The sequence below is a fragment of the Megalopta genalis genome, chromosome 11, assembly GCF_051020955.1.
Source record: "Megalopta genalis isolate 19385.01 chromosome 11, iyMegGena1_principal, whole genome shotgun sequence".
Taxonomy (NCBI): Eukaryota; Metazoa; Arthropoda; class Insecta; order Hymenoptera; family Halictidae; genus Megalopta; species Megalopta genalis.
Genome location: NC_135023.1, coordinates 4,655,571 through 4,682,348, shown reverse-complemented (window position 1 = coordinate 4,682,348; position 26,778 = coordinate 4,655,571). Strand labels below are relative to the sequence as shown.

General features: G+C 54.8%; 2 protein-coding genes across 7 annotated transcripts; one reads left to right on the top strand and one right to left on the bottom strand.

The window, feature by feature from the left end:
- Positions 1-287: 287 nt before the first annotated feature.
- On the top strand, positions 288-25,995 carry enok (histone acetyltransferase enoki mushroom). Of its 6 annotated transcripts, none has more exons than XM_076525308.1 (6): positions 288-544; positions 8,066-8,947; positions 13,643-14,109; positions 14,396-16,293; positions 18,098-18,606; positions 18,688-25,995. In XM_076525308.1, the coding sequence occupies exons 2-6, from the start codon at positions 8,402-8,404 to the stop codon at positions 23,596-23,598; spliced, it is 8,331 nt and encodes a 2,776-aa protein (XP_076381423.1). In that variant the 5' UTR covers positions 288-544; positions 8,066-8,401; the 3' UTR covers positions 23,599-25,995. The 6 variants fall into 6 exon arrangements, with proteins under 6 accessions (XP_076381423.1, XP_076381421.1, XP_076381420.1 ...); XM_076525306.1 differs by lacking the exon at positions 288-544 and adding an exon at positions 606-796; XM_076525305.1 differs by lacking the exon at positions 288-544 and adding an exon at positions 606-1,421.
- Positions 25,916-26,778, bottom strand: LOC117226340 (uncharacterized). Its single transcript, XM_033480578.2, has 3 exons — positions 26,608-26,778; positions 26,222-26,467; positions 25,916-26,128 (listed from the first exon to the last, which is right to left on the bottom strand). The coding sequence occupies exons 1-3, from the start codon at positions 26,673-26,675 to the stop codon at positions 26,113-26,115; spliced, it is 330 nt and encodes a 109-aa protein (XP_033336469.1). The 5' UTR covers positions 26,676-26,778; the 3' UTR covers positions 25,916-26,112.

Sequence of the window (26,778 nt, the reverse complement as noted above, 5' to 3'; positions counted from 1 at the left end):
TACGTAAATGCAGCAGTGTATAGTATAGTGTATAGTGTATAGAGTAGGACGGTGATGTAGCGATAAAGACGTACGCGGTCGTCGCGAGACGGGGTAAAGGCAGTTCTTAAAAAAATCAATAATCTCATTACGAAATTGCACACGGCATGGTGTTTTGCTTATACTGTAGCAGAAGTAACGTCATTTTGTTCGCGAACGAAGTCGTAGTAAAATACCATCGAAACATTTAGAGATAAAAATTTTTGTCAAAAAATTAAAATTGCATTCTATTGCATTTTATTGCATTTCATCGATTGCATTGAAAATAGATTCGATCGTATTAAAATTTTGAACAATCGTCTTCCATTTCAATTCGGATAGTGATAAAATGTCAGTTTGTTGAAACAACAAACAACGGAGACGAGAGATCATCTATAGAATTTTGTGACGAGAATTGTTAAGATAATGTAGCGACGATAAAACCCGTAACATGCGTTACTCGCGTTAGCATACCGCGTGTTGTCAAGAGAAAAGCAAGGGACTGACGAGGCGTAATAGTAATTCGGTAATTATTTCTTTTCGATATATTTATGTGCAGACACATGGTTCGCTGACGGGTAAATACAGCCCTGAAGCTCGTTGACAAAGCTGCCGGCATATCGTCGTGTAGTAGTCGCGCGCGCTGCCGCGTCGAGAAGCCGATTGGGAATGGTTAAAGCAAGCGTGAAGTAGGCGGCCATAGTGGAGGTAGAAGCGTAGTTGCACAGGAACAGAGAGACGGAGAGACACGACACGGCAGTCTCCGCCGCGACATCGGGTTGGTTTCAGTACATTCGGTAATTCGGTATTCGCATTCGTCGCGACTTCTGCTTGGCCACGCAGTAAACCTCTTGCTCCTGGCTCTTGTGGCCTGTGGCTATCCCACACGGCATAGCGCGTACACGGTATACGTGTACGAGGTGTGTGTGCGTGCGTGCGTGTGTGTGGTTGTGCGCGAGCAAGGGAACACGGTTGTACCTCTGTATATACGCTCGGTCAGGGTGTGCGCGCGCGCGGCCGCGCCGTCGAGCGGTGCAACGACGACGGCAACGAAACACGACGCACGCACGTGTGACCGGTAACGAGAGTGTGCGAGTCAAAGTGGAACGTTTGATTGGTCGAGGCGAACGCGTGCCGCTACGACTGTGTTTCTTCGTGATTCCGTCGTGGCCGAGAGCGCGGTGTGCGCAGTGCGCTCCCCACCGCGTGCGCGCAGTGTGTAACCCCCGCGACCGCCATCTTTGTCAAGTGGGTAACCTTTGTTGATTTGTGTGAAATGTGACGCCGTTGTCGCGAGATAATTGGTGATCGTGATTACACGCGAGCCCTGTGTGACGGTACCTAAGTGACTCGTGCTCTCGCGTGTCCCCTTGTGGATCTATACATGGAACAACCGCGACCAGGTAAAGACAATTCGTTTATCGTTATATTCTCGGCAACGGAGAACCACGCGAATCGTCGCCCGACGCATACGGGATACGGGCCAGCAGCGGGTCTGGCCGCCTGTTCGAGAACGAGAAAGACAGCGAGACGGAGAGAGAGAGAGGTAGAGTGCGCGGGAGCGAGACAGAGCGAACCGGAGCGAGACGGATCGACTGTGCGAGGGAGGAAGATAGAAATACATATAGAAAGAGAAAGAAACGCGCAGACATCCTTCTCTATACGCGGTGTTACTTCGTTGCATTTTTCTCGCAATACTTTAACGGCGATACGCGATTCAGCGTAATTTCCGATGCGACAGGACAGCGACACGTGCCTTCCAAAGCGGAGGCATCAGCGTGTTTCAGCGGAATCGCTGTTCGTTGCTCGAACGCGCGAAAAATCGTGCGAAAACGGTCGACAACTGGTTGTGCCTAGCCAAGATGGCTGCCCGTCGGGCTTCGAGAAACTTGTGTCCTCGGGGTTTTCACTTCGACGACGTAATTGCATCGTTCCGTTCGATTTGCTCGTGCTCGGCCCTGTCTACCCTCGAGTTAACGGAAGAAACGTACGCCTCGCTGTCGGTATCGTCGCGATCGGGCAGCCGGTGGATCGAAAATAACCGTGGCGACGGACGGGTTCGTGGGCGACGGCCGTCGTGGTCGCGATCTTAACGTTCGTCGAACGCGCACAGTGTCCGTTACCGAGGTGCGTAGCAAGTGCGACTCGTTCGAAGAACGCGGCAACCTTTTCCGCCTTGCTGCCGGGAACATGCTGCAGTTTCTCGGAACGAGGGATACGCGTTGTCCGAGTACGTTAATTAAAATGGCTACCGACGGCAGCCAGTCGGTTGGTCATTCGCGAACCAACGAGTCCACGTATGCGCTACACGTCCCGCGGCCACGGTTCCAAATTCCGTCCATCCTTCACCAAACTATCCATCGATCGACCGCCGTCGGACAACAAGCCTAACATTTCAGCCGCGAATTCGCGATCGACTCGCGTGTTTCGGCGGCGATACGGAGGCGCGAATGAATAGAACGAAATTCTTCGAGAATTCTACGATACGCTTCGTTTCGGTGCGATGCGAAACGATACGATACGAAATGCGACGGCGGCGGCGGCAGTTAGGCCGTTGGTATTCGTTCGTTTTCTCGGAGGCAGCTGCTCTCTCTCTTCGACTCTCCGTCGGGTGAGAGGGGCCCCGGCAAACAGAGCCAGCCGGCCTGGCCTCACTGGCCTCTTCTCGCCTTCGTCCCCGTCGTAACTCGTAAGTCGCAACACGACCAAGAAATACTGCTCCTTTCTTGATCCATTGCGATTTCCCTGTTTAACGCTTCAACCGTGCTGTCACGCGTTTTCTCTGTCTCGCATCGTATCGTATCGTATCGTATCGTACCGTTTCATTTCGTTTCGTCTCGTCTCGTCTCGTCTCGTCTCGTCTCGTCTCGTCTCGTCTCGTCTCGTTTCATTTCGTTTCGTCTCGTCTCGACTCGACTCGTCGCGTCTCGCCCTGTCTCGTCTCGTTTCGCCTTGCTTCGCCGTCCACGTCGTACTCGAGGTTTCTCTTCATCGTCCTCGATATTTCTTCGAGAGGCTATTGTCGAAAATGGAAGCGCGCCCGATTGCACAACGTTGCGCTCCTTTCTTTACGATATTCTACGAGACGTTAACGGTCTTCCGAACGACGGTTGGTTCGTTGCTGCCGCCACAATTTCATTCGCGTCGATCGACAACGATTTCCGGCGATAATCGATGCACTCGTCCCTTCTTCTCTTTTCATCTGCTCGGTTCGCGCTTTTTACTGGCTAATTTGTAAAAATCTATTTTCCTACTCTCCTGCTTATTTAAATTCCAAACGCTGTTTTCTACACCGTACCCCCGTTCCAACGACTTTGCATTTTCTAGAGCCTGCCTTCGTTTGTTTAACTTTCCATCGTTGAATTACGGTTACATAGAAGGGTCAGAGTAGCTTCGAGGTTAGGTTCAATGACAGCGTTTCCGCTGCATTTCGCGCTCGAAACCCGTGAAACTGGTTCACGTGTACGGTCGTCGGCAAACGTTCGATACGGGATATAATGTTTACATTCGGTTGACGTTAACGAATTGAAACTTGTATAGCAAGTGCAACGCTCCGCGGTATTGTTTCGCCGTGTATCCGCGAAGAATAAAGTGAGAGAGATTTGTTGGTAAACTCGTGCATGCCGTGGTATTTACATTGAAAATTGCATGTCAAACAACATAAACTGTTATAGAGCCGTGTGACTTTGACCGATATCATTCGACATAACCTCAACGATAAAGGAAACGATACGAGACGCCTGGTAACCGTGTACGCGTTCATTAACGTTTCGCGTTCGCGCCGATAACCGAATTACAATGTGGTGCAGAAAAATTGCAATCGCTGCAGTTCGTTTGTACAACTATTCGTGCCCGCTGGATGGCGAATGCAACGCCAAATAACTTTCGATAATTTTCCGAACAGCCGTCGAGCCCGGTGAAAATTTTCATTTCGACTCGGCTGCGACGACGAAGAAGAGAGTAAACGCGTTCGCGTTCTAACGATCGTTGACGTAATTTTTCTTCCGTCGTGCAGATGGAAAAAACGATATTCGGCATTGTCGCGGAGTTTGTTGGCGTTGCGATTGTTATGCACGGCGGTAGCGCGAGTATGCTCGTTGCGTAAGTGGGAGTGCTATTATTGTTATCGAACGGTCTGTTTATATTCGATTCCGCCGAATGGAAGAGAACGAAGCCAGCAAGAAGGCCCGTGATTCTCTCTCTTTCGACGCGTAAAACACGCGCGTCGACGTTAGACACAGAAAGTCGTCAGGTGGCTCGTCCGCTCCTGTACTCGGCGAGCGTTGGAAGCGTGTCGGTAATTGGCCGGCTAATGAATTCGAGCCAAGGCTGACGTTTAAAGTTTCAGCCGTCGCCGGAAATTCCAACTGCCGCCGAGCAGCAGGCAGCCACGCATCGCGTTCCGAACAGTTTTTATTCTTTCTTTTCGTTGGAACCTTTCGAAATGTCCACATTTCGAATCATCGAAAGTTCTCTCCTCCCCTCTCTCCGTCTCTCTTGCTCCAGCTCCCGCTCTTTCTCGCTTCCTCCCTACTCTCTTTTTTTCACAATGACCTCATCGACGATGACTGTCCTCGACGTTGCTCGGAGGATGTCGAACCGTTGCGAGCCGCGTACCGTAGCTGAATTTAATGCATTTCTAGCGCACAACACCGGTGTCCTCCGAAACGTTTTTGCGACGAACCGGTATTTTTTAGCGAACGATGGCGCACCGAATCCAACGGAGATTTCCATTTTATTTAGCGCCAACGGTTTTCTTTTCGTTTCGGTTTCGATCCGCGATCGATCTACGAGATTCGCGTTTTTAAAGAAACACGACCGAGCGATTCCGCCGATGCCGGCATTATCGCGACTCGTAACTACGTTCGACCCTGCTGTACACCGGAATGATTTCGTCAATTTTTCGAACGTAACGCGCGCGTCATCGAATGGAACTTGAATCGGTTTGGAAAGTGTCTATCCGCGTCAAAGATGGCGTCGCGCGTACCATAGAAGTTGAACAAAGGTTATCGATACGCGCGGTAAACGAGCACAAAAGTTTGCGAAAAATAGCGGATCGGTGCTCGATATTAAATAGAATCGGTATATAAACCGATAGAACTCGAACGGTTAAATAATAGTTCCGTTTGCCCGTTTCGGTCGGGCAGAACCGCCCAGTTCATCGTTCGATTCAATTAACGTTTCCCCCGATCGATCATTCGTTGGCTAATTAGCAGGGAATAACGGCGGTGGCAGTGTCGGTGCTCGCAGCTCGCAGCTCGCAGCTCGCAGCTCGGTGGCACACGGGCCGGGGAACAGCGACGCGAAAAACGCGAACGAAATCGCGCAGGTCAAAATATCCTCCCTTGGGACACCGTCGCGTCGCGCAGCCCTGGTTACACGTTTGCTTATTGTATTAACGTTATCTCGTGATCGGCGCGGCCGCGTGCGCAATATCCACCCGCGCGAACGCTCGCGAATGCCCGCGAAAGCTGGCGAAAGCTCGCGAGTTCGTGTCGCGGATAAGGGACAAGCCTTTTCGCGGTTCGTGCACCGTTTCACCGATGACGAACAGCAGTATCGACGCGGTAATCGCAACGGAGACGTTTCGTCGGCGACGACTGCGGCGCGGTTCGAGGACCGATCGAATTGGCTCGTCGCTTTCCGGAGACACCTAATCGGAGACCGCGTGATCGTAGACGACCGTTTTCGTTCGTTGCTCGATAGCTGCGTCGTCGTGCGGCGTTACGCGTCGGAAACGCACACGTGTTGATCGAGAAAGAGTTCGGCCGACGGGACTCGACGCGATGCGACGGCGGCGTTCGATCGTGAGTCATGCGTGCGAGCTCGGAAGAAAGCTCGAGTTTACGATCGACTTCGGATAACGACGCTGGTCATCGGGGCCGACGACGGATCGATTATCTTCGAATCGTTTCGACCGAAGAGAGAGAGAGAGAGAGAGAGAGAGAGAGAGAGAGAGAGAGAGAGAGAGAGAGAGAGACCGCCTTCGCGCGAAAGAGACGAGTCGGTTGCTAAATCGAGTCGATCGAACCATCGTTTCGTCGGGTATTCGGAAACTGGTCGATCGGGGCAGGAAGTGCGAAATGAAAAGCGTCGGGCTAGCGGCGAGACGGTTGGAGGGTCGAGCGAGCGGAAAGTTTTGGCGGGAAACTGTGCTGCTGCGACCGCCTCGCTGCAAGGATAGGGAACGTGTTTTCGAGAATAGAACGTGCACGTGGCGAGGGAACGAGGTCGTAAGAAGGATCGGCGTGCTGCGGCGTCTCTTCCGGTGGATCCACCGGAGCCGGTTTAACTCGCCGTTTTGCAGTTCTTTTCTTCGACCGAGCTCGGAGATATTTATTATAGCGCGCTCGCCGCGACTCGCAGCCCAGGACTAGCACGAGGCATCGAACAGCAGCAGGCAGGCACCCGTGTGCTAGCACCGACGTCGAGTTTCAGCAGCCGCGGCACTGGCCTAGGTCAACTTGTTGTATCGCAGCTGCGTCTCTTCGACTCCGTGGTCCGCGCGCGGACCATAATCGGTGGCGTTTAGGGACGCGTTCTCCCCGCGGAACGATTCGTTTCGCAGCGCGCGTATCGACCGAGAGCGTGTTACCGGTTTCGTTGCATCCTTCGTCGACGAGCCGAAACCAGGAACCAATTTATCTGCTCGTTTCACGGATCGCCACCGATCGCCGAAGCGTCGCGATCGATCGATTTCCCGGCCCGGTCCGGTCGCCGAATCGTACACGCATTCCCGATAGCTCTAGGACGGGTCGACAATGGCAGGAAGGTAACAATTCGGCGGGAATCTTACTCGACGGGTCACGCGCTCGCAATTATGGCGCGACTATGGAATTTCTCCGGTGGCCGGTGTTCGAAACGAGATCGCTCGATCCGTCGCTCGACCGTTTAGCTATCGGTCGGAAAGGAACGAAAAGGAACGGAACGGAACGGAACGGAACGGGAGTTTCGTTGCTCGCGCGATTCGATTCCCATTCTCGTTCGAATCCGGTACGAACGCTCCCGAGCACGTACGAGCGGTCGACTTGAAAAGCTGCGCGCTCGTAGGTCGAGTCTGGTTGCGCAACGCCATACGGCGATATCAGTGATTTTTAAATATTTCGCTCCCTTCCACGGCGCCGCGCGACCACCGTGCGCACCTAACTCGAGCCCGAGCCCGAACCCGGGACCGAGCCCGAGCCCGAGGAGAAAGTTCCCTCCTCGCTCGAGGGAAAATCGGCCGATCGACGCTCGCGCTACCGAGCCTGGAAATTGGAATGGTCGGTGTCTCCCGAGGACTCGGATCGAGCGGACAATTTCTCGTCGACGATCGTTGCGTAACGCTTTCGCGCGTACCTACGCTCCGTCGCGACGACGATCGATTCTCCCGGATCTCGACTATATGTACTCGGAAAGATCGTTCGGATTAAGGGCCGGTGCGACGCGACGCGGAACGCTCGAATACGTTCCAATTAATCCTCGGCGCATGTTGTCGTAACGGAAAACAATACTCGGCCGGCCAGGAAACCGATCGATAAACGTCGCTCGCGACCCTCTCCCATGCTAATCACAGTCGCACGCGTCGAGAGTCGCCACCGCAACGAAATACGGTCTCTCGAAACCGTGGTCGGTGGCGCGCGGCGCACGGTGCTCGAGATTCCTCGTTCGCGCTAATTTTCCCAGCCGGGAGGATCTCCGTCGACCTCTCTCCCGCGTGCAACGCTCGAGCGAAATAACCCTCGGAAAGCGGCTGGCTCGGTCGGGGTCGGTGCGTCGGGGGTGGCACAGAGAATATGGAGGAAGCGGAACGAATGGAACGTAAACGGTGATCAGCGGTACCCGAGAGTGAGAGACACGATAGCAGCGATGGGTTCTGTCGCCTGTCGCCTATCGCCTATCGCCTATCGCTGCCGAAATCGAGATCGAGATAGAATCGCGTAGGGAGTCACAGATTTTGCCCGGTGAACGCGATCGAGAACCGCGCGGACATCGCTGCTCGCGTCTGTCGCGAGAAGCAACGAAATACGTATACCGACGACTGAGGAAACCGATGCTATGATTTCAGGTTGAAAGCGACGACTGATCGAGGGTCGCAACAGCAGCAGCAGCAGGAGCAGCAGCAGCAGCAGCAGCAGCAGCCGAAAAGGTAGTCGGGCGGAAGAAGAAAGAAAAGCGGAGGAACTCGAGTCGGAGGAGCGGAGGAAGGTAGACGGGAGGAGAGAAGGCAGGTAGACAGGAAGGCGGGCGCAGGATGTGAATGTCGCGGCCGTGACACAGTCGACCCAGACCCGGAGGCGCTTCAGCGTTGTCCACCGGGTGCGTATAACCTGGCCAGGTACGTGGCGGGTGGGTACGCCGCCGCCGGCGCCGCCCTCGTCGGCAGACGGCCGTCGGAGACGAGATGGACGAGCCGGAGTCCGCGGAAACGTGGTCGGCCTGGTTCCTGGACGCGATCCGGAAGATCCGCAGCCAGAAACAGAGGCCGAGCGTCGAACGGATATGCCACGCGATCCGTCAACACCACAACTTCCACGAGGAAGAGATCGCGGAGCACCTGGAGGTCGCCGTGAAGCGCGGCGACGTGCTCAAGATCTTCAACAAGGGCCAGTCCTCGTACAAGGATCCGGGCGGCTTGCAGTCGAAGCCGCTCAAGGTCGGCAAAGGCTCCGACCTGAGCAAGGTGCTCGGTAAGGCCGTCAGGGAGCTCGGCGAGAGAGAGGGCTCGACCCTCAAAACCATCGAGAAGTACATCAGGCAGAGCCACACGGTCGAGGAGGAGGCCGAGGGCGACCTCAGGACCGCGCTCAGGCTCTCCGCGAAGAGGGCCGCCGACCGAGGCCTCGTCGTCCAGGATGGCAGGCTGTTCCGGCAGCCGGACAGGCCGCCCTATCTCAAGAAGATTGGGGACAGCGCCAACCTACCACCCCCGGACCCACCCGTCCCCAAGGTGAGTCTCCTGCTCCACCTCCTCTCTCTCTCTCTCTCTCTCTCTCTCTCTCTCTCTCTCTCTCTCTCTCTCTCTCTCTCTCTCTCTCGATTCTATATTCCGTAGGCTCCATCGCCGACCGAGCGTCGTTGACATTTTCAAAAGTCGCGCGAGACGAGATTTCATCGGCGTACACGTAACAAACAGGTTGGACTCCGAAAGGGTCGCGCGTTCACCGTTTCCCGGTCTCCGTTCGTCGAAAGGAAAATCGGATCGCGTAGGTAGCGCGTAGAACGAGGGGCCGAATCGATTCGCTTCCACGCAACGGACCCGTTTTATGGCTCGTCCGGGCGCAAGATTTGTTTCCCCGTCGGAGTCGGAGCGTCGATCTTTTGTCCGACGGTGTACCGTTTTCGGTAAACGGTCTCGGGATCGGGAAATATCCGACGTCGCGGGTTAATCCCCTCGCATCCGTTACCGCTCGTTTCGCAAGCTATACAGCCTTTCTCCCATTCTTTCGTCCGGTTAATATCGCGGTGGCATGCCCCGGCGCGCTCTTGTCCTCCGGGGAATGCAAATCGCGCGATGACATTTTTGCCGTAGAAACGTCCCGGCGCACCTGTCCCACGGGCAAGCCCGTGCACAAGACCGCGCGAGCGAGTCCACGAGTTTCGGAACCACCTGTACTGCTCAGCGTAGCGCCGAGAGCAACTGTTGCGGGAATATCGCGAGAATTTTCACGGCCTTGAACTCGGCGGAGCACGTTCGCCGGAACTGTGTCGCTTCCAGCCAGCCGCCGACGCGGTTCCGGAACTCGTCGAATCTCTTACGAATCGTGGTCGACGCGTTCGTTCCATAACCCGAGTCTCGTCTCGTGTCGACCGACGGAAGATCAACGAATTTCGACGTCGACGCGATCGATGACCACGCGGTTCCACGACCGAAGATAATGGACGCTTCCTCGACGAACTGGTCCGCGTTCGGCGGCGAACGGTCGAGATCTCTTCGTCTCGATTCTCGCTTTCCATCGACTGTTCGGGTTCAGCCGGGGTCAGGCGTCGCCGAGCAAAAAGTTGCCGAGTTCCCGGTCGGCTCGCAACGATCCATTAATCTCGGCAAACCGATCGGTAACCGCTCGGAAACCGCTCGTTCGGTATGCCGTCTCTCGTCTTTCTCCGCTCTCCTATTTGCTCTCTCTCTCTCTCTCTCTCTCTCTCTCTCTCTCTCTCGAAAAGCTTCGAGTCCCGTTCGCACGGGAGAAATCAACCAGGATGTTCTCATGATTCTATTCTTCTCCCACGGACCAGCCGCCTGTCTCAGGTGTCTCCGTTCGTTCGGATTCGTTTAGGCAGAAGCGATCGGAGACAAAGTTTGAACGCAATTTATTCGGTCGAAACGGCGACACGCGTGACCATATCGAAAGAGCGAGTCGACGAGGAAAAGAATCGGCGCGGCGCCGGCGCGGCGTTTCCAGGGCATGAGTCACACGAGTTCGTGTTCGTGTTCGTATTCGTATTCGTATTCGTAACGCAATGGAGGAGAGATAGAATGTACAGGTAATCGGCGTAACAGGCCGCGGAAAAATAACGGATCGCACGGTGGCTGGGCGGCGGGCCGCCGCTCTCCTGCTACGCGGTTGGTCCAATTTCGGCCGAGTCGCCGGCTAATTTCTCTCGAAATCGCTGCTCGTCGAACCGTGGATAGAATCGAGTAGCCGGTGAGGCGTCGAGGTATCGTCTACTCCCGCAAGCTGCTACCGGCTTCTCGCGAGAAATTCGGTGTCGGCGAGGCTGGACGCGTGGGTATTTGGATCGGGGCAACGTGGTGTTCTCGGCGTGATTCACGGCGCGGTCCGGACCGACGGATGACATAATATTGTATAAAAGCTGGCAAAGATGGTCGCAGGTTGGGCATCGAATCGACGAGAAAAATATTACGCGGTCGTTACGGTGCTTTCTTCGCGCGGCGAGCGAGTCACGCCGCGTGCCCACGCCTCCGAGAGCCTTCCTTCGGGAAGGGAGCGGACGGGGGCAACCGAGGGAGCGAGTAGGGCCAGCTGGAACAGAGGGGAGAGGCTCGGGACGATGTGCTATCTCGGCCAACTTCCGGCGACTCGTTTGTATATCGCTTCTCTTATTGATCCTCCGCGCGCACGGAATCGCTCCGACGGGATCGGTCCGTCTCTCTCCTCTCTCTCTCTTTCTCTCTCGCCCTTTCTCTCTCTTGCTCCCTGTTTCTCTCTATGCCCCTCTCGCTCGCTGTTTTCTTCCCTCCGCGTGTCCCCGCGTTCCTAACGACCGCGTTTTATGCGTGTCAGGCCGCGGAGCGAGCGAGAGAAACGAGGGGGAAGAGAGCGATACGGGGGGATACAGGGGGGAGGGAGCGGAAAGTTATAGAACGTTCGCGCCGACGCGATTCCGCTAATTCTCTCCCTCCTCTCCTCTCCGCTGTTCTCTCGGTCTGTCCACGTCCACCGCGCATCGGGTTGTTCCCTCTGTCTCCTCCAGCTGGCTTCGAAGCCCCACCGTGTCGCGTCGCTGCCACCAGTTTCCCGCCACTGCGCGTTTCCCGCGTTTTTTCGTCGACCCTTGCCCTACCGGCTACTACCAGCCACTGCCAGCACCTTGCCCGTTCTCCATCGATCGACCGCTGGTCGAGCAAGGGCTACACCGGTTCTCTTCGTCCTTCGGCCGAATCGAACCGACCACCGCGCTCTACGATCCTCTACCGTCCGTTCGACGCGATTCCGTTCTATTAATTGGTAGTCGGGCAATCGGGTCGTACGGGTACACCACCGTCTTTCGAATCCGATCGCTGGACGATCTCGATCGACGGGATCCGGAACACGTCGGGTGTAGCGCTAACGAGAGGATCGTAGCGACGAACGAGATTGAAAGCGCGCGATGAGTCAGTGATCGCGGGAAATCACTGGATGGAAAGATAAGGCAGCCGCGAGAGGCGGACGCGAAGTCGACGGGAGAGAGAAACGGTCCCGCGCGACCGCGGCGCGGAGAGGACCGAGACGCGAGAGAAACGTTGCCGAGCGTAAGGACGCGGTTCACCGGAGCGCCCAATCGCCTAACAGTTACTCGATGATTGGCCGTACCTCGTCGCCGAGCAACAGGTCGTTGGTCCGAGAACCGGAGGTTAATCGTGCGTGTTCCGTTCGAGGAAATCCCCCCTTCCACCCCTCTCTTTCTCTCTCTCACACTCTCTTTCTATCGGCGTCGAGACCCCGACGAAAATGTCACTCGGTGACGACCCGGCAACTGGCTCCGAGAGAGTCGACTCGGAGTCGTTCGTTTCTCCCCCGCTCGCGAACCACCCGCAACAGGTCTGTGCCCGATAATCGAACGGTTAGGGCTCGCGTGGTTGTTGTTTTTTTAAATAGAAACCGCAACGTCGCGTCTCGTCTTCGCGAGCTTAAAAATCGATCGATTCCTCGTTGCTCGAGGTAGTCGAAGGCAGCGACCTTGGGAGAGCTTGGGAAACCTTGAACGATTAGGGCGCATCACGGACCGTTTCCGGGATCAGGGTTTGCTTTCACGGGGGTCCGGACCCGTGGGATTCGGACGTTCGGGTCGGACACGCGAACGGATAATCGGTGATTTCGTTTTCGATTTCGATTTCGATTTCGATTTCGATTTCGATTTCGATTCGCAACGTTGAAAGTTGTCGGTAGCTTCGGGAACGGTCTAGAATCGTTTCGCGCGTGTGCACCTCGGTATATCGAGGCGAGAGATCGCATCCGCGAGAACGGTCGCGCGGCGGAGCGGTTTTAATAAGATGCACCCTCGCGTTGATGCGGGGATATACGGAACCTAGCTGCCTGCATTATTACCGGAATGAATAATGTTTTACGGTGGTCCGTCTGTCGGTCGGTGGGTCGTCTTTGGTATGCAACGTGCAACGCGCGCGATGCGAGGCAACGAACGCGGCGAACACACGCAGAAACTTGCGCGCTCCACCGTGAACGAACGCGCCGCTTCGGTATCCAGCGGCACGTACTCGCGGAGAGCCCGCTCGACCGAACTCTAATAACAGCTTTCCCAGCAATAACGCGGGGCGACCGAGCGCCCACAGTTTCGCCGTGCCGACTCTATCGACTTTGCGATCTCTGCCGTTTCGTGGGACAAGCGACGGTCCACGACGCGCGATGCACGATCGTTGGTCCTTGATTCGGTTTCCACTCTGGAGACACAGTCTTGTTCATAGTCTTCCGTGGGACGTGGGGCACGAGGCGTGGGACACGCGATACGGGATCGAACGTTTATCTCGTTCGATCCCGCGGGGTAAAAGTTGCCTGTTCGCCGCGACGACTGCTCCGAACACCCCGACGAACCTTACGATTCATTCCCCGGAAATTACCGAGCAATCGATTGCTTAATTTCGTGCTACTTCTCGATCAAGATCTCGGTCGAATCGGCGATGGCCCGTCCAACGGGGCGAGTGGGTAAAGGCGAACGCCTCTTATACTTCCTGTCAAGGTTTTGCGAGCAAAAGCGTTGCTCGTCGTTCACCGACACGCCCCGTTGCACGTTGGACGGAGAAGAGAGAGAGAGAGAGAGAGAGAGAGAGAGAGAGAGAGAGAGAGAGAGAGAGAGAGAGAGAGAGAGAGAGAGAGAGAGAGAGTGTGTGTGACCGGCAGGATGCTCTGTCAGTGGATGCTCTGTCACCGATTAACCGTATATCGTTGGTGTGTCTTGTCTGTCTTAGCTGCCGGCTCCTCTGCCGATATGCAAGGAGTGTCTCGGGGCGACGATAGCCGGCAACAACAACAACACGAAGCGGAACGCGTCGGAGAAGCTGAGCAGGTGTAGCGTGTGCGGCGCGGCCCTGCACAACTTGTGCGCCCCGCCGGAGCTCTCGGTCCTCGTCGACAGGGGGATTACGTGGTCCTGCGACGACTGCTCGCCGACCTGCGCCGGCTGTCAGCTGGAACAGGAGTCGCAGAACTATTTGGTGAAGTGCGCCGGCTGCGTGAAGTGTTATCATCCCACCTGCCTTGATCCCGCTCTCGACAAAAAGAACAAGGCGCCATGGAGGTGTCGGCACTGTCAAACGGCGCACACGCCGGTCGCCAAGGACGACGGGAAGAAGAGCAAAACCCAGGATTCGGCCTCGCTCGACGACACGCCGACCACTGCGAGGAAGAGATTCAGCAAGTTGCGCGAGAATCGAAAGTAAGAGGACGGTCTCGAGTTTCGAGAAGCAAACGAAATCGCGCCCGCCGCGCGCCGCGCCGCTCCTTCCTCCACGTTCTTTCGAGATCTTCCGAGATCTTAGAGCCGTCTCGTCGACGAACGATCAACGCCTGACGCACGACTCTACGACTTACACGTTTCACGTTTCGCGTTCTAGACGCGGCGGCCGAAAGAAGAAGAAGGAAGGATCGGTCGCGAGCGCTCGAAGGCCGATCGAGATCGACACGGTTTACTCGACGCCGGTGTCGCGTTCGATGTGTTTCAGATCGGCGGTATCCAGAAAGAGCTTGACGATCGCGACTCCTGGCAAGAAAGGCGCTGTCGGTGTGGCACAGGTGGACAGCAGCTCGGACGGTAATGCGGGTGTTGTCTCCCCTCGTCAACCACCTTTAATTTCCTCTCCCATACCACAACCCCCCGCCCAACTCGCAGGCCAGGGTAGGCTACTCGAAGAAAAGAACGACCGGATCTCGAAGGAGAAGCAAAAGTTCTTTAGGCTGAGCGCATTTAACGCGGAGCACAATAAGTTGAAGCGGGTGGGGGGCGGTGATAAGTATAAATCCTCGCAGAACGTTAGTCCTAGGTTGACTCGGGGTAACGCGAACCAGAAAAAACAGCAGCAGCAGCAACAACAACAACAGCAACAACAACAACAGCAACAACCGCAACAGCAAAGACCGTTAAGGCCGGGTAAAAAGGCCTCGTTAGCGTCTAGCAGCAGTAGTAGTAGTAGTAGCAGCAGCAGCAGCAGCAGCGGTAGCGGCAGCGGCAGCGATGCGACGGATACCGATTCTTCGGACGGTAGCGATACCACGGACGACGAGGAGGAGGAGGAGCAGGAGGAGGAAGAAGAGGAGGAGGAGGACGAGGACGAAGAGGAAGGTAACAGCTCGAGCGAATCCAGCGATTCGACCTCGGAGGAGGACGCGCCGGAGAGTGGTCGTAAAACTGTTCTCGAATCTCCGAAACCTAGAAGTCCGTTCTCCTGCGATCTCAGCGAGGACAAGCCATGGGGCTTCGCCGCTGCTGCCGCCAAGCTTAACGCGGAGTCGCCGTTTTTCAGCAACATCAACAACACGTTCGGTGCTCCGTTGCCGAAACTCGACGTGGGCGGAACGCCGACGTTCGGCTTGCACATACAACCGGCCGCGACCACCACCCCCTCGGATAATAACAAGAAGAAGCAAAAGAACGTTGCTACCGTAGCCGGGATCACGGTCAGCGGGGGTGGCAACGTCTCCTCCGGCTTGACCGTCGCGGGCGCCGGCGGCGGCTGTGGCGGTGGTGGTGGTGGTGGTGGTGGTGGTGGTAACAGCATCGATAACAAAGTAAAGCCGGGCGCCGGTCAGTTGAAAGGCTTGTTCGATGGTTTGAGTCACTTCTTTTCAGTGCCTACGAACAGTAGGGCGAGATCCGGCGGATCGGCGCCTAATTATGCCCCGGATAGGAGAAAACGGCCTAACGCGGACGACAAGAACGTCGTCGCCAATCAAGCCAAGATCCCGAGAGTTGGCGCGAACAAAAGCGACTCGTCTCCCGGCGTTGGCATCGGCGTCGGCGTCGGCGTTGGCGTTGGCGGTGCCAGTTCCGGCGCCGCCACCGCCACCGCTGCTACCGCCACCGTTTCCGCGGCCGCGGTTGCCATTCCCGTTTCTGTTCCCATGGCCGTTGCCGTCGGCGTCGCGGGCAAACCGAAGGAAAGGAGAAGAACGGCCGAGGAAGCACCGAGGGTGCCGAGGCCGGGGATCTTTACACCCTCCGACGAGAGTCTGTTCGTGGTCGGTTCGTTGAACGAGAAGCTACCGAAAATGACACCGTCGAACCTGGTGAAAACCGCTGTGAACAGTAAGAGGCACGAGCACGAGAGGAGAAAGCTGATGAAGGACGCTTCGTCGCTCGTCAAGTACGCCCCGCCGTCTCACCGGCACGACCATTATCCACGGAAAAGAAACAGCAACAACAATAACAACAAAAACACGGTCATCGAGACGAGCAACGGTCAAACGACGCGCCACCCTGTGCCCGCTGTCTCGAAGTCCGGCCTGTGTTCCGATTCCGTGAAATCAAATCCTAGCCTAAAGTCCAATCCACGAGCCTGTACTAGCGCCACCACCACCAACACCACCACGACACCCCGCGCGACACCCTGCTCCACCAGGAAGGGTAAGAGTCTATCCCCGACCCGTTCACGAGTCCCTTAACCTCGATGATGCACCCAAAAAAAAAGAGAAACGAAAAAAAAGAAAAGACAAAAAAGAAGAAAAGAAAAAAGTCGCAAAAAGAAGAATTTCCCCTCTAATCTAATCCTCGCTCACCACCACGTGGATGTGTTGGCGGTGTGGTGTGGTATATGATATGTGTGTGTACATGTGACTCTGACACGTAACTTCTTTTCCAGGATCAACGTGATTGTTCTCTCGTACTGTGCGCGCAGTCTCGCCCGATCGAATATTATCTTGCGCTTCCGATGCTCTCTCGCGGGATCGTTAACGAACGATCTTTGTAATCTCGTTCGATCGCGAGAGAATAGAATCGCGTGTTCGAGCACAGAACAATCAGGTTCCTCGATAGGATGTTTATCGGTCACACGGTGTAAAACCGATGGAAATCTACCTCTCGCGGTGGGGATGGCGATACCTCCGCGTACTCGAATACTTGTACTCTGGAAACGGATCGATCCTCTTCGGATAGGATCCGCGATTTCATGTTCTCGACACGACCCTAGGCGCTCCCCCCCTCTCTCTCTCTCTCTCTCTCTCTCTCTCTCTCTCTCTCTCTCTCTCTCTATTCCTTACTTTTCTCGATTCTAGATTCGCGATCGGTTCAAAGATTTCCATCGGTTTCACGCCACACGAATATTTACGTGGTTTATTGCATGTCATTAATAATATTTTTTACTTGGCTCTGGCACACTTAACTTTCCTTTATTCCATGCCGCATACTCATAGGGTACTCTATTAGTGCACGCCCGCCAATGCACCCGACCGTACACGCAACGGTTTTAGCACACTTTCGTCTCCGGTTCTCTCCGGTTCTCTCCGGTTCCTCTCGTTTCTCGTGTCCCGCGTCGGCCTTCTGTCGCTTCTCGATCGCCGGTCGTCGCGCGCAATTTCGAACCGGCTCGGTTCACCGATCCCGAAAAGAAAAACGCTCAGAGTCATTGGACGATCGTCGAGACGCATCGTGACCCGGCGAAGCTCCCTCGAGAGAAATTGTCGAAGCAACGTATCCCTCGATCTAGCCTCGTCCTTTTGCAGGACGAAGAAATACGACACTGGGTGGCAGACTGTAATACGCAAAGCCGTCCCGTATTAGTAGCTAAAAGGGATCGACTACCTGCTGCTGCTGACTCTCGCTGATCAGCAGACGCACCGTTGTTGTCGTAATACTCGACGTCCTCCGCAACGCCTAACGAGAAATGCCCTTTTGCCATCGAAGAGCCAGACTACGATACTCTGCCAACACATCCCACGAATATCCGATATCATTCCACAGCTTTGCTTTCTTTCGAGACTCACTGTTATTAACAGCTAACTCGATGCTCGCCGTTGCGTTTCTGTTTCGTTAACATTCGCCGAGATTGCGCACCGGATAACGTATCACGCTTGTCGAATCAACGGTGTTTTTGCTCGACGACGAATCCCTGATAACGCGGGTGTCCCAAACGTTCCGTGCACCGCGTCGCCTCTCCTGTGTCGCCTACCGTCTCGCCTCGCCGTCGCCTTCGGCATCGCAACCGTGTAGAGTTAACGCTTCCTCGACTCGATCCTCTCCTTCTCACTGGACGCGTCGACGAACATGCGCGCGAAGAACCACGACGCAGAACCATTCTTCTACTCGAACGTTTTCTTTCTTTCTCGAGAGGCCTTCTTCCCAGCGAAGAGCTCTACACACTTCCGTTGTTCTGTATTCGTCTTTCGAAGGTGTGCGAGCAAAAGAAGAACCAATGTTTGAACTCTGCTTGCAGACGAGCCGATACTGCCGCAGACCTTGCCGCCCGGCGTCACCCAGAGGGACGTCGATCTGTTCAAGGATGCCCGGGACAGAGCGACGCGTCTCACAGTCTCGAACGGTGAGGGAGACGGAGACGGCGACGGCGACGGGGACGGCGACGGTGACGGTGACGGTGAGGGCGACGGCGACGGCGAAGGCGACGAGGTCGTGACGGCGTCAGCCTCGGCTGCTCCGGCGGCATTGGCGGTGGCGACTCTCAGTCCTCCTGGCAACGGTAATTCCGCGGCCGGTAACGGCACGAGAAACCCCGCCGCCATCGTTTTCGGCCGATTCGAAGTGGAGACGTGGTATTCGAGTCCGTTCCCCCAGGAGTACGCGAGGTTACCGAAATTGTTCTTTTGCGAATTTTGCCTAAAGTACACCAAAAGTCGAGCGGTACTCGACAGACACATGGACAAGTGCCAGTGGAGGCACCCACCGGCCACCGAAATCTACAGGTGTAACGGACTGTCCGTTTTCGAGGTTGGTACAATCTCCTTCCTTGTACGCGTATACCGATCGAGATCGCTCGTTGTAACCTTGGCTGTTCGGTTGCTTTTTCAGATCGACGGCAACGTCAATAAGATCTACTGTCAAAACTTGTGTCTGTTAGCGAAATTGTTCTTGGACCATAAGACCCTGTACTACGACGTGGAGCCGTTCCTGTTTTACGCGGTAACGAAGAATGATAAGCTCGGGTGTCATTTGGTCGGTTATTTCAGCAAAGAGAAGCACTGTCCCGCGCAACGGTACAATGTCTCCTGCATCATGACTCTGCCGCAATATCAGAGACAGGGTTTCGGCAGGTTTCTCATCGAGTTCAGTTACCTGTTGTCCAAGGTCGAGGGTATCCCCGGGACCCCGGAGAAACCTCTCTCCGATCTTGGCCGGGTGTCGTATCACTCGTTCTGGAAGAGCGTCGTTCTCGAGTATTTGGACGCGCACCGGAACACGACGGACGTCAAGCTGAGCGACATCACCAAGGAGACCGGCGTGTCGTCGCACGACCTCGGGACCGCCATGCAACTGTTAGGATTCATGAAATCGGTCCATTTGCCCGGCGAGGGGAACACGAAAATGGCTGTTACAATCGATTGGACCAAAGTCGACAGTCACATGGTGAAAGTGCGAAGAAGTCCCCGGATCAAACTGGACCCGGACTGTCTGCGGTGGATCCCGTTGCTCACGCAGATCCCAAATCCTTACCAAAGTCCCGAGGAGAGCGGCGACACGAGCTCCGAGTCCTCACCCATGGCGGAGCCCAAGCAGGCGGCCGCGATCGTTGAAAAGATTCAAAAGGTGAAAATCAAGAAGAAACCCAGGGGACGAAGGTTGGGTCAAAGAAGGTCGTCGCCGCTGAAACAGAAGAGCCCGCAAAAGTCCGCAGCTGCCGCCGCTCTACAGAAAGAAGCGTCCAAAGTGTCCAGGGACGCGAAAGAAACGAGCAAGGATTCGAAATCCGTCAAGGAATCGAGGGAGTCCAGGGAATCGAGGGAACCGAGGGAAGCGAGGGAATCGAGGGAAGCGAGAGACGAGAAGGAAAAGAAGGAAACGAAAGAGGCAAGAGACTCGAAGGGGACCAAAGACTCGGAAAAAGAGACTCGGGCTATCTCCGCCGCGACCCACGAATCGCTCAAGAACTCGATGGAAGTCGACTCGAAGAACGTTCCGTCGACGCCGAGAAATTCTCGATCGGTGGCGACTGCAAAAAATGCAAACTCTTCCGCAAGCTCGGCGAAAGCGATGCCACTGTCGTCGAGCATGTCGAGGCGGAGGATCAGAACGCCGAAAACTTCTCTGGCGATGGAAAGCGCGACGGCGATGACAGCGGCAGCGACAACGACCGCGGCAACGACGACGACCACGGCCACGACCACGACGACGACGCCTCTTCGCAAACGAAAACATTCCGAAAAGACTGAAGCCGAGGAGAAGGAGGAAAAGTCGGAGGTTAGTTCCAGGAAGAGGACTCGCGAGTCTTTGAGGGAGAGAGAGAAAGAGAAGGACCGGGAGAAGGAGAGGGAAAAAGAAAAGGAGAAGGAAAGGGAGAAGGAAAAGTCGAAAGAGAAAACGAAGGACAAGGACTCTCCGAAGGCCAAGGATCACGCGCCGGAGCCGGAGAAGACGTCGTCGAAGCTAGCGACGTCGACTCTGTCGTCGACGGTGCAAAAGCCGGCGAAAAAGCAATGCAAAGTCGACGACATCCTGTTGAAGGTGACCAGTAGACAAACTAAGTATTTGCAGGCGAAGCAGGCGAAAGAGAAGAAGAGCACGGACGAGGCCCAGTGCAACGGCAAAGAGGAGTCGAAGGAGACGAAGACCCCGCCGATGTCGAGGCGGGGACGAGCCAAAGCCGAGAAGGAGTCTCTGAAGATGCCTCAGTTGAAGCCGGAGACGCCCGCGGGCGACAGACCGGAAAGTCCTGTGATACCTCCGCCTTCGTTGTCACCTTCGGCCGACTCCGAGAAGCCCGAGTCTCGCGAGCAGAAGGATTCTCCAGTTCCGGTGCTGGTATCCGCTTCGAAGGAGGACGCTGCCGAGCCCGGCAAAAACGAGACCGTCGAAGAGAACGGCGCGATCGTGCCACCGGAAGCGGAGACCGCGTTTGCGAGTCCCGGCGAGTACGAGGGCGGCGACGAAGACGAGGGGGAGGAAGAAGTACCTGCGCCACGGCCGAAGTCCGTGACAGAGGGTTCGAGCAACCCGGAGATCGAATCGATCGAGCAGCCCGAGACGGCCGTGGAGGAGATTCTGCAGAAGGCGGAGAAGCAAGAGAAGCCGGAAATATTGGGGAATACGGGGGCGATACCCGAGAACCCGGAGAAGAGCCAGCTGCCGAAAGTCGAATCGGAACCGCAGCAGATCGTTGCGAGGGAGGCCGCGGGGCCGGCTCTGGTCGAATGTGATAAAGACTCTGAGACTGAGAAAACGATTTCTCGTAGCCCGGAAACGTCGAAATTGGTACCTGAAGTATCTTCGCCCAAGGGAGAAGAATGCGAAAAGTTAGAAGCTATTACTCAGGATGAAGATAGCCCTAAGGAAGAGCCGATTTCCGAGAGGATAACGCTCAAGGATACGAAAGAGGAGTCAACGCGGCCAATGGTCGAGGCTTCTCCGGCGACTTCCACGGAGAAGAAAGAGTCGACGATCGTCGTTGCTTCGAACGTCGCCTCGAATGTCGCCTCGAGCGTATCTTCGAACGCTGCTTCGAACGTCGCCTCGAACGTCACTTCGAACGTCGCTTCGAACGTCGCCTCGAACGTCGCCACGAACGTCGCCACGAACGTCGCCACGAACGTCGCCACGAACGTCGCCACGAACGTCGCCACGAACGTTGCCCCGAACGTCGCCCCGAACGTTGCCCCGAACGTTGCCCCGAACGTCGCCCCGAACGTCGCCCCGAACGTCCCCTCGAACGTCTCCTCGAACGTCGTCGCGAACGTCGCTTCGCCCGAGGCCGAGCCCCTCACGCCGCAGGAAAAGTCGCTACCCATCATGGAACAACAGGAGACCATGCACCTGCACCAGACGCAACCAGAGGAGATGAAGCAGAATTCTCCGGAGAGCGGAAAAACGACGCCGCATCTGGAAAATCCTGGATCGGTGAAGCGGACGCCGCCCTCGCAGCCGGACTTACCCTCCATGGGAGTCTACACGCCCGACTCGACCACAAACTCGGTGCACTCGTTGCATTACAGTCAGTGCGATCTCGACGTGAGTCAGTTGGGCCTGGAGTCGCCCACGTCGATATCCAGCGACCTGGCGTCCCAGAACAGCGTCGAAAGGCCGCCCAGCGCTTTGCCGTCTATGCCCGCTTCGGGGACCGTTCCGATTTCCGTGTCGATGCAGATCGCCCCGCCGGCCACGTCCGTGGCGGTGAACATATCGCCGCAGGTTCAGTACGCCGATTGTTCGATGCCGCAGCACACACCGCCGGCGCACGTCAGCATTCACCACCCGATGCATCAGCCCCACACGCCGCAGCCACTTCAGCAGCCAAGGACGCCGCAGTCGCACACTCCGCAAAGCATACCAACGCAGAGTCCTCAGCCATTGCCGCAGTCTCACACTCCGCAACCGATGCCACAGCCCCACACGCCTCAGCCCTTGCCTCAGTCTCATACGCCTCAAAGCATACCGACCCAGAGTCCGCAGCCTTTGCCGCAGTCTCACACTCCGCAACCGATGCAGCTGTCGCTGGCTCAGCAAACCCAGAGCCAGAGCATGGCGCATAGTCAGTCCCAGCAGACGCAGCAGTCTCAGCAGCCTCAGCCGCAACAACAGTCCACGCATCAGCAGCAGCAGCAGCAGCAGCAGCAGCAGCAGCAACAACAGCAGCAGCAACCGCAGTCTCACAGCAACAAGAGAGCTAGCGGCTCGCAGACGACGCACAGGTCTCGATCGACGCAGCAAAGCAGCAGATCCCATCGTGCCACTCCTCCGGCGTCGCACGGTCAGGCCTCCTCTCAACACGCAAGTGCTCATACCAGCCACGCGAGCTCGCACACGAGCCACACGACCGTGGCGCACACGAGCCACGTGCCGCCTCAGTACCAGCAGTCTTCGTCGATGAGCGTGCCGCCGGTGCCTCACCTGCAGTCTCACACGCATGCTGCTCACTCGCACAACATGGCCGTGATTTCCCAAGGAAACTACATGGCGGTCGCCTCGCAGCCTTTTCCCACGCAGAACACGTACGTGATACAGCATCGGGGCAGCAGGTCCGGGGCACCCACGCCCTGCACCACCGCCACCAACTTCTACATCCAGACGAGCGCGATGCCTCCGCACTCGCACACGGCCGCGTCCTCGCTGTCTGCCTCCGGAAACCATCAGACCACCAACTCTTGCAGCCTGGCGAAGCTTCAGCAGCTGACCAACGGCTTGGAGATGATACCGCCCACCCCGTCGCCGGCCATGAACCTGACGCCTCCGCCACCTATTCCGCACACCATGACGCCGCCTCAGACCTCGAGGCAGCTGCCGACCCCGCCTCAGGTGCCCCTCGGCTACGCTAAGAACTATTACAACGTGAACACGGTACCGCCGCCGGGCACTCCCGGCCCGCCGAGCAGATCGACCTCGAGATCCTCGGCGAACGCGAACATGGCGTCCCTGACTCAATCTTACACCAGCGAGAGCTTGTACAGACAGACTCTGGACCCAGGTAGTACCTGTCCTCAGATGCAGAGCGCCGCCAGCCGGGTCAGCCCGAACGTGGCGTTGAACACGAATCTCATGGCCCAGTACGGCTACCGCGTGGCCCAGCCGGGCACCGGCTATATGAACCAGGCCGCGCAACTCGGCGGCTTCATGAACCAAGCCAGTCAGCTCCCCGTGGGAGTAGTGAACGTACCTGCGCCATACCCTCAGGACCCCCATCAGCAGAACCCAGCGGCGGTCTACACGACCTACCACGGTTACATCAACGGAGGCCTTATGCAGCCCCTGAACAGTTCGATGAGGCCGCGCTAGCCCCCGAACTCACCTAAACGCACATCCCTTCACCCGCTACGACGAACCTTCGAGGCCGACAAGCTCCGAGGCCCATCGTCCGCTTAGCAACGACCGCAGTGTCTCTTCGGACAAGCTTAAGCCGTACTCCGCGATGCGAATCTCGATCTCGATCTTGGGATACGGTGTCACGTGTCGCTGTTTGAACACAGCGCCAACTGAATCGGCAGTCCACCCCGATCGCTGGTTGAATTCGTTGCTGTCCGGAGTTCTTCGCTTTGACGCAAAGTTCCATCCTTCGAGGAAATGCCGTAGGATCTTCTTTTTATTCCGATAACATGGTAAAAAGAAATACGTTCTGTTTTATGGTACCACCGACGAGTGGAACGCCCGGCTCTCGAGCCCCCTCCCCCTTCCAAAAAGAAGATTCTTTTTTAACCACGTTCATCGAACGAAACGCGTACCGAAGTTAGTTTCTCCTTAGGGTTCGCACGGAGCTTGTTCCTCGGAGGATCGAGAAGTTCGAGAGAATCAGAAGAAGAGTTCGTATTGGAGGAATCTGTGACTCGACGACGTGTATGTATGTATGTACGTAGTGTGTGTGTATGTATGTATGTATGTATGTATGTATGTATGTACATGCGTGTGGAATAGAATCGCGGTACCGGATAAGAAATTACGATGCATGGGTTCTTTGTAACTTGTGCATTTACGAAGCGATTAATTATTATATACTTTATCGATCGATCGATCGATCGTGGTAAAGGAAGAGATGTACCACGAGTACGTATACATCTCCCCCCCTCTCTTTCGGAATCTACGAACGACAAAACGAATATGAACCTATTTTTTAGTAGGGCATTCGCTCTTTGAATCGCAACAGTGTTACGTTTTCTGTATAATAACATACATATGCGTGTGTGTGTGTGCGCGCGTGCGTGTAGATATGTATATAAATATATATTTACTATAGATAGATATATACATACATACATATATATATATATATATATATGTATATATATATATACATCAAAAAATATATGTATATATATATATATACATATATATATATATAAATAAATACTTGCAAAGAATATTCTGTTTGATATTAACAATTGTTGAACATTGTTGTTTACGTTTTCTTCGAGGCACGCTGTACTTTACTGTATCATAAAATACTTACTGCTAAGATCATTCGAACTGTATTATTGCGAATTAGCTATTACGATTATCAAAAATGTTGAGATCATCGTGAACGCGTTCGTTGTCCATTTTACCGTGTTATATGATCGTTCGTAATCAGCATCGACACCACGTTTGTTCTCCAGTTATCGGCACCGCTGCATTACCACTATCACTACGACCAACCACCACCACCACTATTCTCTCCCTACCTCCTTACCAGCCACAATCCCTTCACGCGATATCGTCCTAATCGTGATCGTTTTTATTATTATTTCTATCGATTACTATTATCATTATTAATATTATTATTTCTATAATTATTAATATTATTACTATTAGTATGATCATCATGATACCCGAGAACCAATATACGGTTGTAGTTTTATCCGGTTCGAATGGCTCGTCGCACACGCGCGCGGACACGCGGAAACAAATTAGGTAAATCGAGGGACACATGCAGAGGACAAATTACATTTGATTCGTTATTCTCTATTGTACGTAATAATGGTTTTTATTCTAGCTAGTATTTGGAGCGAAAGGGCACATACATAGACACGTACATACACATATGCACACACCATCGAAAATGCGGAAAAAGCGCGTGCGAGCGCGGACGAGTAGGCAGAGAGACGGACACAGACACACGCGAACAAGATATTATATTACATTCGAGAATGATTATGACTGCGTATATAACACAGAACTCTTCCACGGAGCGTCGTAAAAAAACAAAAAAAGTTCATGCGAAAATTATTTTTTGTATCGAATTGCGATGAGAGAAAGGGAGAGAGAGAAAGAAAGCGAGAGAAAGAGAGAGAGAGAGAGAGAGAGAGAGAGAGAGCGAGAGAGAAAGAAAGAATGAAAAAATAGGGAGACTCGCGGCTCCACACGTTTCCCTTCGACCTGTCTGTGGGGAAATACATAAAAATGGTGCTCGTTCGTGTACGTTGAATTGTAATTTCCCTCCCACGCGTCGGCGACGCTTCGCGGAACGGTCGCGAACAAAATAATAATATATTTATAGTACGTTAACGAATTCGATTTTTGCAGAGGAGTACGAGAAAAACACGATAAGAATTGTGCGAGAGTGGCGGCGACGCGCTGCCCGGTTTTTAGCGTAACTCTTTAAACGGATAAGAAAGGTCATTAATAGTGTAAAAATACATCAATATTTATTGTACATAGATCTAAAAAAAAAAAGTACTAACAAATAAAAAGAGATCAAAAATATGTGCAGAGACTCCGCGAGATTTTGCTGATCGGCTATAGATCTGTGGATGGACCGGATTCGCACGCGCTCTCACAATTTTTCGATACACCTTCTTCTCGCGTCCCCCTATCGCCGTGTCATCTTTTTCTTCTTCTGAAACGAAAACGAGGACATTTGCATGACGGCGTAGAGTCGAGGACGGCGAGAAGGGTCCCCCTCCGCCCTCGCCGAAGGACCATCGATCACCTTGATTTTCTCGTCTTTCTTCTCCTTCCTTCTCGCCTCTTCTTCTCGGCATTCGCCAGATCGATGTATTTCTTTCTCTGCTCCGGAGTCATTTGCGTCCACAATTTGCCAGCTGCTCGCGCGATTACGGTTACATGTTCCTTCGGCTTTTTACTGCGCAACCGTAAGAAGAAAATGATGAAAGGATTCGTTCCCCGATACTCGACGTTCTCTTTCCTGCTCCCTTTCCGAGGCTCGTACCTCGTCCTGCAAGGTTTAGCAGCCCTCTATCCATTATTTCCGGTCATCTACGCTACCCAAAATCAAGAAATGTAACTTTTAAGTGAAATAATTGCTTCGGCAATTCGGATCCGACACGGCTCGAAGCGAGCTCGAAATGTTCTTACCCGTCGGCCTCGTCCTTCTTCCGGTCTTTTCGCACTTTCGACGGTTGCGTCGATCCCGAGTTTCCCATTTTATCGCGAGCCTGATCGATGCGTTTCTAGCGCGGTGATAACATTACTTGTGAATTTTACGTCCGCGCCTACTTTTCTACCGGAAAAACCGTGCGGAGAAAA